This window comes from Eleutherodactylus coqui, chromosome 11 (assembly GCF_035609145.1).
Source record: "Eleutherodactylus coqui strain aEleCoq1 chromosome 11, aEleCoq1.hap1, whole genome shotgun sequence".
NCBI lineage: Eukaryota > Metazoa > Chordata > Amphibia > Anura > Eleutherodactylidae > Eleutherodactylus > Eleutherodactylus coqui.
The window spans coordinates 88,486,261-88,497,334 of NC_089847.1; the positions used below are offsets into that span (position 1 = coordinate 88,486,261).

At 48.4% G+C, this 11,074-nt stretch overlaps 1 protein-coding gene across 1 annotated transcript; it reads right to left on the reverse strand.

The window, feature by feature from the left end:
* Positions 1-9,902: 9,902 nt before the first annotated feature.
* Positions 9,903-10,791, reverse strand: LOC136582636 (protein kinase C delta type-like). Its single transcript, XM_066583807.1, has 4 exons — positions 10,780-10,791; positions 10,337-10,630; positions 10,001-10,144; positions 9,903-9,929 (listed from the first exon to the last, which is right to left on the reverse strand). Exons 1-4 carry the CDS (start codon positions 10,789-10,791, stop codon positions 9,903-9,905), a joined length of 477 nt encoding a protein of 158 aa, XP_066439904.1.
* Between the last annotated feature and the right edge of the window lie 283 nt (positions 10,792-11,074).

An 11,074-nucleotide genomic window follows, 5' to 3' on the forward strand; every position in this document is an offset into this window, starting at 1 on the left:
CGCCTGACTGGGACTCACATGTGCGGCACCTGAGGTTGGTCCTGACCCGTTTACGCGAGTATCAACCTTTTGTCAAGTTAGAGAAATGCACATTTGGTTCTAAACAAGTATCCTTCCTTGGTTATGTGATCTCACCCACAGAGATTCAGATGGAGTCTGATAAAGTAGCAGCAATCTCCCAATGGGTCAGACCCGACAACCTCAAGGCTCTCCAGCGGTTCCTAGGTTTTGCAAATTTTTACCGCAAATTCATTAGGAATTACTCAGTTATTGCTCAACCTCTGACCGACCTGACTAAGAAGGGAGCCGACTTGGTAAAGTGGTCGCCTGCAGCCCTTGAGGCCTTTAGCCGTCTAAAAAAGGCATTCACGACTGCCCCGATGCTAATACAGCCGGACGCACAACTACCCTTTTTTATTGAGGTAGACGCGTCTGAAGTGGGGACAGGAGCTGTATTGTCGCAGGAAGTCAGTGGGAGGTCTGGCTATAGCTCATGTGCGTTCTTTTCGCGAAAGTTCAATTCAGCAGAGCGCAACTACGATGTGGGTAACCGTGAATTATCGGCTATCAAATGGGCTCTGGAAGAGTGGCGACACCATCTTGAGGGTGCTAGACACCCAATTACCGTATATACTGATCACAAGAATCTGGTATATCTCGCCAATGCGAAAAGACTCACAGCCCATCAAGCCAGGTGGGCATTGTTCTTCGCCAGGTTTAATTTCGTCGTGACATATATCCCAGGAGAGAAGAACGTGAAGGCGGACGCCCTGTCACGGAGTTTCGGGGTACCGGATAGTGAGACCATGACTCCCGAGAATATCTTGGGCCCTGGCGTGGTGGTGGCAGCTGTAGAGTCTAACTTCGTCCCTCAACTACAGGATGCTCAGCAGGACGCTCCTTCGGGGGTGCCGGAGGGCAGATGGTTTGTGCCAGAGACCCTACGCCCTAGAGTCATGGATGAGTCTCACTCGTCGGTTCTCGCCGGGCATCCAGGGTTGCAGGGGACCCTGGAGCTTTGTTCCAGACACTTCTGGTGGCCAGGCATGTCTCAGGAGATCCGCAACTTTGTGAGGGGTTGCTTGGTCTATGCTCGCAATTATAGTCGGCGGTGTCCTCCGGAGGGTCCTCTGAGACCGCTACCGGTTCCTTCCAGCCCATGGTCGCACTTATCAGTAGATTTCATCACGGACCTACCAGAATCCCAGAAGTGCACCACTATCTTAGTGGTGGTCGACCGGTTCTCAAAGATGGCACATTTTGTGGCGTTAAAAAAGCTACCCTTGGCAAAAGAATTCGCCACAATTTTTGTAAAGGAAATAATTTGCCTACATGGGGTTCCCCAAAATATTGTATCTGATCGCGGGGTTCAGTTTGTGTCGCAGTTTTGGCGTGCCTTCTGCAGGAACCTGGGAACATCGCTTTCCTTTTCTTCGGCGTTCCACCCGCAGACTAATGGTCAGACTGAGCGGAAGAACCAAGACTTAGTGCAATATTTACGGTTGTTTGCTAGTGAAAAGGCTCATCAGTGGGCAGAGTTCCTGCCGTTGGCAGAGTTTGCACTAAACAACCGCCTTTGTTCTTCCACTGGGGTGTCTCCATTTTTTAGTGTATACGGTCAGCATCCTCGCTTCCTTACAGCAATCCCTACTCCGTCGGTCTGTCCGGCAGCTGATGACGCCACAGATACGCTTCGGGGAGTATGGAAAGAGGTACAGAGAAATTTGGAGGCAGTGGGGGCCCGTATGCAGTTGCGTAGTGGGAAGAGTCTGTCTGTGTCTGAACCTTACAGGGTGGGACAGAAGGTATACCTGTCTTCTAAAAATCTCAAATTGCGGGTCCCGTCCTTGAAGTTGGCGCCACGTTACGTGGGGCCGTTTGCCATCACACGTGTGGTGAACCCACTCGCCTACGAGCTGGGGTTGCCAGCCACATGGAGGATTCACAGGGTATTCCATAAGTCGCTACTGAAACCTTTTGTCCCTTTGGTGATGCCCACCTCCGGACCCCCTCCGCCCACCCTGGTCCGGGATGAAGTTGAATACGAGGTCCAGGAGATACTGGACTCGTCAGTGTCGAGGAATCCTACAATATTTGGTGGCTTGGAAGGGGTTTCGACCAGAAGATCATTCCTGGGTGGCCGCACGTGATGTTCACGCTCCCGTGTTGGTACGGCGGTTCCACCGTCGTTTTCCGGATAAGCCTGGTCGAGTTTCCGGGGGCCCGGAGGTCCCCCGTCAGAGGGGGGGGTAATGTTACCATGCAGGGCGGCGCTGGGTCCCGCGGCAGGCGCGCGCCGCTCCGAGGTCGGCTTCGGCGTCCCGGAGCTGTGCTGTTGGGGCTCTCCCGACGGCGTGGAGCAGCCAGCGTGCAGCGGCATGGGCGTGTCCGCCCGTAGGGTGCCGCCCGCTCTCCTCCACCTTCCATATGAAACAGTGGGAGAGTCGGCTCCTCCCACTCTCCGCCCCTGGGCGGAGGCTTTAAGTTAAAAGGCTGGCAGTGACCTGAGCTCACTGCCAGTTATTGGTTCTGCTAGCCTCTAGTCAGGTCTGTTCCAGGCTGCCCTAGTTGCTTGTCAGTCAGTTAGTTAGTGGGTTAGCCAGGGCCGAGGCAAGTAGGCAGGGACAGTGGGGTGCGGGAAGTTCAGGGCACCCCACCTGGCGCTCGGGGGCAGAGTGCCGTAACAGATCCTCTCCCAGGTCCTGTGCATCCAGCGCTCCGGGTGAATAGAGCCGCAGTAGCCCCTCCCCCTGGTAATCGCTGGCCGGCAGAGACTGATAGGCTGCAGCTGTGAGTGGTCACAGCTGCAGTCTATCAGTGGGGGGGCCGCGCGCCGTGGGAGTCTGCAGCCTGTAATTGGCTGCCGGCTCCAAGTGTAACAGCCCTCCCCTCTGCTCTTGCCGACCTGCGGCGCTGCCTCCCGTCTCTCTCCTCTCCCTTCTCAGCCATCATGCTGCCGACAGCACCGATCCCCTGGGCCCCCTCAGCTCAAGGGCCGGGTATATGCACTAAATGTGCATGTGGGTATGGCAGAGGGCGGCCTCGGGGCCCCCTGAGCGCAGGGGCCAAGTCGCCATGGCGACCCCAGCACCCCCTGACGCTACGCCTATGATGAAGGCCTCGGGTCGAATACCCACTGATTAGATACTTGGCTCCTAGGTGAGATAAGTACTTTTTGTGTGCCGTTTAATGAGGAATGTTAGTTTTATTTAAATTCTGCCAACTTTCATGTTTCATTTCTTGGCCACATAACAGGTACACTCTAAGCCAAGTGTCAAACTCAAGGCCCGCAGGCCAAATCCAGCCCACTTTCCCAAGAGGATGGAGACGCAGCCAGCGCTTGGCAGAGGTGGCCGTTGCCATCTCAGCTCCCAAGCTTTAGAACACACCTCCACACCACTCTGTTCAGCAACTCACAAGTGGTGGCACAACTGTGACAGCCCTACCCAGGCAAAAAGGTACATAAACCATAACAAGTCTGCTGAGGCCCTGCCATTTGGTGCATTATACATCCTGTGTAACTCCTGCCCATTTACACGTTTTGTATGCAATCCAGCAAAACCTCATCATAGTGCATTAAGCTCTATAGCTAAGTTAGGGAATGGTTACATTTAGGGCTCATTCACACGGGAGTATACAGGTTTGGTCCATGAAATACACAGCGTTTTCACAGACCAAAAATTAACGTATTCAGACCTTCTTGTGTTTTATACGTGCATGAGAAGAAAAAAAAAAGCATACCGCCTCTAAGTTGGATACAAGATGTGATACGGGTGGGCATGGAGGCTCAAGTACCCTGTTGTACCGCCTCTAGCTTGTATGCAAGATGTGATACAGGCGGGCATAGAGGCTCTAGTACCCTGTTGTACCGCCTCTAGCTTGGATATAAGATGTGATATGGGCAAGCATGGAAGCTCTAGTACCCCGTTGTACCGCCTCTAGCTTGGATACAAGATGTGATACGGGCGGGCATGGAGGCTCTAATACCCTGTTGTACCGCCTCTAGCTTGGATACAAGATGTGATACAGATGGGCATGGAGGCTCTAGTACCCTGTTGTACCGCCTCTAGCTTGGATACAAGATATGATCCGGGGGGGGGGGGGGGGGTATGGAAGCTCTAGTACCCTGTTGTACCGCCTCTAGCTTGGATACAAGATATGATATGGGGGGCATAGAGGCTCTAGTACCCTGTTGTACCGCCTCTAGCTTGGATTGAAGATGTGATACAGGTGGGCATGGAAGCTCTAGTACCCTGTTATACTGCCTTTAGCTTGAATGTTAATTGTGATACGGGCGGGCATGAAGACTCTAATACCCTGTTGTACCGCCTCTAGCTTGGATACAATATGTGATATGGGGGGCATAGAGACTCTAGTACCCTGTTGTATTGCCTCTAGCTTGGATTGAAGATGTGATACAGGTGGCCATGGAGGCTCAAGTACCCTGTTGTACCGCCTCTAGCTTGGATACAAGATATGATATGGGGGGCATAGAGGCTCTAGTACCCTGTTGTACCGCCTCTAAGTTGGTTACAAGTTGTGATACGGGCGGGCATGGAGGCTCTAGTACGCTGTTGTACCAGCTCTAGCTTGGATATAAGATGTGATATGGGCAAGCATGGAGGCTCTAGTACCCTGTTGTACCACCTCTAGCTTGGATTGAAGATGTGATACAGGTAGGCATGGAGGCTCTAGTACCCTGTTGTACTGCCTCTAGCTTGGATGTAAACTGTGATATAGGCGGGCATGGAGACTCTAATACCCTATTGCACTGCCTCTAGCTTGGATACAAGATGTGATATAGGCAGGAATGGAGGTTCTAGTACCCTGTTGTACCACCTCTAGCTTGGATACAATATGTGATACGGGTGGGCATGAAGGTTCTAGTACCCTATTGTACTACCTCTAGCTTGCGTACAAAATGCGATGCAGGAGTAGTGATGACAGCAGAAGATGAAATACTAATGACATGTGAAGGCTGGGAGTAGTAGTAACAGCAGAGGATGTAGTACTAATGATAGGTGGAAAATAAGAGTAGTAGTGACAGCCAGAGGTGTAACTATAGGGGGTGCAGAGGTAGTAATTAGAGATGAGCGAGCATACTCGCTAAAGACAATTGCTCAATCGAGCATTGACCTTAGCGAGTATCTACCCACTCGGAAGAAAAGGTTCGGCTGCCGGCGCGGGTGACGGGGGAGCAGGGGGAGGAGAGAGAGAGAGATCTCCCGTCCGTTCCTCCCCGCTCTGCCCGCCGCCGGCACCCGATTCTTTTCTTCCGAGCGGGCAGGTACTCGCTAAGGGCAATGCTCGATCGAGTAATTGCCCTTAGCGAGTATGCTCACTCATCTCTAGTAGTAATTGCTACCGGGTCCAGGAGACCAAAACACCAGTATTATAAATGGCACATGGTAGATAGGGGGCCCTGTTACAGATTTCACATCGGGGCCCAAGAGCTTCTAGTTGTGCCTCTGGTGACAGCAGAGGATGAAGTACTAATGACAGGGGGAGGATGGGAGTAGTAGTGATGACAGTAGAGGATGAAACTAATGACAGGTGGAGGATGGGAGTAGTAGTGAAGACAGCAGAGAATGAAACTAATGACAGGTGGAGGATGGGAGTAGTAGTGAAGACAGCAGAGAATGGAGTACTAATGAGAGGTGGAGGATGGGAGTAGTAGTAATGACAGCAGAGGATGAATTACTAATGACAGGTGGAGGATGGGAGTAGTAGTGATGACAGTAGAGGATAAAGTACTAATAACCGGTGGAGAATGGGAGTAGTAGTGATGACAGCAGAGGATGAAGTACTAATGACAGGTGGAGGATGGGAGTCATGAGGAGTGACGGCCGCGGGGGAGGAGTTCAACAAAAATTTTGAAAACGACCACGCTGACAATCAGAGGGTCATTTCCCAGAGAACACTTATCGGTCATATCCCCTGAAATATAATCTAAATACTTTATTATTCAAAAAACAAAGACAACATTGAAAGATATTTAAAATAAAGGGGCAAATGGTGGTAGCAATGAGATGTGACCAGCAGTCACCAATTAGTATCATGTGTGTAATTGTGCATATACACACTAAGGGCTCCTGCACACGAGCGTATATCACAGCGGCCCGATATACGCTACCCATCTGTTGCATTGGTTTCCAATGTAGGAGTTCAGATGGGCGTATACCCGATGTATATAGACATCTGGCCGGCAAATATAGCTCATATGGTATGCATTCCTGCCAGACGTTTTTACGCCAGCCAGAAAAGTTAGTTCTGTAACGGCAGCCACTGCCATAGCCTCCTATGGGAGCCTATAACAGTTGCTGGAGAAGGGAGGTGGGAGGGAGTCTAGCAGTATCCCTTTGCTGGCTGCTCCCATAGGCTGGAGCAGAGGGGGAGGGACTAGCTCTGCTAAGTTCCCACCCCCTCCCCTTGTTGTAAGCCAGCAGGGGGCAGAAATGGGGCGGGAAGGGTGTTGGAGTTTAGCAGAGCTAAACTCCCAGCTGATGGTATCCCGGGGCTGCGGCGTATATGCACCGCAACCTAGGCCGTCAAAACGGGCGTTAAAACGGGAGTTGCAGACGTGCTTTGGTCAGGACTACATCTTGTTTACGTGATTTTCGGCCTAAAACATAGGCCTGGATGGTCAACTTCCAAAAACCTATGTAGAGATTAGAAACTCAGCACTACGAAAACCCTATTAAAATCTAACCCTTAGCCACCCTGACATGTTTTACCTTGCGGTCTCCTCAGGGGGTACAAATACTTCTCAGAGCTGAGGGTTTATTAGACAGTCTCTGATCTCCACAGCTTCAACTCCAAACTGATACATTAGAACAAACTATCAGGGCGCAAGAGAGATTCCCATTCACAGACAGCAAGCAGAGATCTTAGAGAATTGTTCACTGTTTAGTGATTAGAGGGTCTGTGCTAAGTTTGAAACTTCTCCCCTGATTGGTGGGGTCCCACTGATTACAAGGTGTTGGGTCCCCACAAATCAGTAGTCACCTTCACTGCTCGTCCCTTGTGGTCAGCTCTGGTCTCCGCTGTCTGTTTACAGGCAGCTGTGATATCCCGTAAACCTGCTGTAGCAGCCAATTACAGCGCTCAGCCATGATCACCAAGCACTGTCATTGGCTGCTGCAGCTTGTTTGTAGATGGGCTCTACATGCAGAGTGATGTCACAGGGAGATCAGAGCCGGATGATAAACGGGGGCCCCGGTGACAGGGGTTTCCTTAACTCAGACAACCCTTTTAAGCATAGCTTCTTTAATTGAACGGTCCCCTTCTATGCCATTCACGTTTTCCAGTCCTGTCATTACAGTTTGGCTGATTGCTGGGACTTGTAGTATTATCTTTGTAGACTGAACCATTAACAAATGTAGTCCACACTTCCTACAAACAAATTGAATGCGCAAGTTCATGTACACCATGGCTGAAACAATACAAGCAAATACAAGCAGCTGCAGCACTACTGCAAGCACTCAATATCTGAAGTTACATGACATTATTGTTGTATTTACTGACACATAATCTTGTGAGGTTCTTAGCACACATTTTGATCAAAACATGTGAGCCCATCTGCCACGTCAAGGCGACCTCTTGTAGATGGGACCCTACACTACACTAACCTCTCTTTAGGCCTGTTGGGCTAATCCCTGTAAGTTCTCCCTGTGGCAAGGGAAAACCTAGGAGAAGCGACAAGTGGATGCCTGCAGGGGGCGCTAGAATTTATGAGGAATCCATTACAATATTCTGATATATTTGGTAAATTGTAGTGTGACTGATACTTGGGGTCGGAATTGCAAGACCTTTTCCCATCATTGTAGCTGTCTGAGGGCTTGTTTTGTGCAGGGCAATTTTTATTTTTTTAATTAGTGGACCATATGATGTACTGAAAAACTTACTGAAGATTTCTAAGTGGCGTTAAATGGAAAAAAAAGCAATAATATTATTTTTCAAGTGTGTTTTTTACACAGGTTGCATAAAAATGAGATGATAACTTTATTTTGTGGGTCGGTATGATTGTGATACCAAATTTAAGTAGCTTTTTGTTGGGCGACTTTTGAAAAAATGAAATATCTTCTTAAACTAATTATTTTCTGCCGCCATGAGTTTTTTATTTTCCCGTTGATGCAGCTGGGTGAAGGCTCGTTTATTGTGGATAACTGATGGTTTCTATTTCTACTGTTTGGGGTACATATAACTTTTTGATCGCTTTTTATTACACTTTTTTCTTGGAGATGGGGTGAACAAAAAAGTGGAATTCTAGTGGTGTTCACCATGCAGGCAAAAAAATTACACTATTTTAATAGATCAGACTTTTATAGGCGTGGCAATACTAAAAATAGTTTTTTTAAATTAATATTATAAAGGGTTTTTTAAAAACTTTTAATATTTAGTATTTAAAAAAAACTTTTTCAACTGATTTTTGAATCTTTTTTTAGGCTCCTAAGGAGACTTAAACTTGTGAGCGTTTGATCACTTAAACAATAAGACATCCAAATGGAATGCTGCAATCTTATTACTGGGAGGGGAGGGGCATTCAGGCAATGTAAATGTCGATTGGACCATTTAAATGACGCTGTCAGAATTAAATAGTTAACAACAGCGATTAGAGTTATCTCCAATCAGGGTTGTTGTGGCTGGGTGTGAGATGTTATAGACAGCTGACAGCCTCAATATATGGAGCAGGCTCCGCTCCCGAGCCCACTCCATACAAACCCTGCACACAACTGCCAAACATGTACAGTGTATGTTGCCAGGATGTTTAAAAAAAAAAAAAAATCCGGCCTCCTCCACCCCTTAATAGCCGGCCATCACTCGCCTCATTTCCCCATCGCTCATTACAATACTGTGATGGACGGGAGGAAATGCAATTACCAGTAAATGTGAAATAATCATAGACATGTGCTACGATGTCATTCACTAGAAAAAAAAAATCCGGCCTCCTTCCACCCCTTAATAGCCGGCCATCGCGCACCAATGTGTTTCCCCTTCACCCGTGGCAGCACCATCAGCTGCTGCTGTCATTGGTTCGGGGAAATCCATCTACTGGTAAGAAAAAAATGGTATTTTTAAGGTCTTTAGTATAGTGCACATGTCTATGATTCTACATGGCGCAGATGTTGTGGTGCCGGTACTTACCGCCAGCTGGGTGGTACTGCTGGCACACTCCTAAGGGGTCCCACGGTGTCTTTTCTCCTGATGTACTCATGGGGGCTCAGGAGGACCGCTCGCTCTGGTGGTTGTAAAGCCGGAGTCCAAGAGGGTTTTCAAGTTGGAGAATGAAAACCCTCTGAACATGGCCTGGTCTTTAGCTGATGGGCGGAAGTCCTTGGCCTCTGCTGCTTCCACGGCGTCCAGGTGGAATGGCTGAAGATGTTGAGGTTTAGATGACTGCAAGAAAAGAAAATACTATTCTGATTATGGTGAGAAGGGTTTTCCCATGTAAGACAAACTACGGACCTGTTTGCTGACTGCATTCGAATCAGTGGGATTGAGCTGCAATACCAGGCATAACCACTAAACGATATATGACGCTGTGCCTGATATACAAGGAAAATGCTGCAGCGCTCACTTTTCACTGTTCTAATATTGATGACCTATCCTAAGAATAAGTCATCAATATTTAAAGTTTGGGGTTTTCCAGTTGTGAACTATTGATGGTCCATCCTCTAGATAGGCAATCAGTAGTAGATCAGGGAGGGAGTCCCTCACCATCCAGGATCTAGTACAATTCTGCTCATTTACTTACCTCAGGGATGTGCGGTGGGGGCACTCTAAGGGATTCCAGAGTCCCAGTCGATCAGCTGGAAGAACAGGTGCTTTCGGATGTTTCTGTTGACTCCGAGACGCTTGGCCGGGTTCTTTTTGAGGAGCTGAAATGAGAAATGTCACTGTTATTACTGACTAAAATTACAAGAATCTGACTAGAAAAGGCAATAAAAGCATCACAAATTATTACAACATTAGAACTCAAAGAAATAAATAACACTCTTACCTGTAAGATGATGTTCTTCGCTCCGGAGGTGGACTCATTAAAGAGTTTTGGTTTATACTCACGCTCGCCAGTAATCATTTTATTGATGATGACTCCAAATGAAAACCAATCGACGGCGGCGTTGTATTCCTCTCCGGCGTCCATCTGCCATAAACAGTAAACAGTAAGTTGGGAAATAAGTTTTACATCATTACATGGGATCTGGGCACTGCACTAGGCAAGCGCTGAGACCGCAGTCCTCTATACCATCCCTGGACTGCTGTCTCCAGAATCCATGACCCAAGAACATTAATACACGTATGGCAAAAAATAGTATAAAGAGTCTATTCCTCTCACCTCAGGAGCAATATAGCCTTCGGTCCCAGCATGATCGGTGGCCGTTCGGTCTCCGTGCATGTTCTCCAAGGCAAGACCGAAATCTGTGATCTTCACATGGCCCGTCTCAGCCACCAGGATGTTCTCGGGCTTCAGATCTCTGTGGATGATCCCCTTGGCGTGGAGGTGCTGGATGCCGCACACCATCTCTGCAGCGTAGAATCTGGTGCTGTTGACATCGAGCCGTCCCTTCGACTGCAGGAGTTGGTCCAGGTCCCCGCAGCTCAGATACTCCAGTCCGAGTAGAACGTGCGTCTGTAATGTAGAAGAGACATATGAGAAGGTACAGGTCCATACAATGGAAGAATCTGTCTCAAAATGGCCGCTAGATACAAAATGGAGCATTATAAGATGTAAATAAGCTTGTGTGTAGTGAAACAATAATTAAAGCAGAAATAACTTGCAGAGCATGGCATTCGGTGCAATGTCTAATGATTTGTTTTTTTTCTATTCATCCGAGAACATTTGCCTGGTACAGTCGCTATCAGAAGAGACTCCCCCACTCCTGAGCTATGGGAAAAGAGCAAATCGTGCTGATAAGACGCTGCGATCATCCAAACTCCAAGGGAGGACAGGATAACGTCCGGGAGGAGTAATCATTTGAAGGACATTTCACATATTTATTCTCACTGCGCTGATTGTTGAACAAAGCACAATTCTTGATGTTTTTTCTAACCCAATGAAATTAACCCCATGACT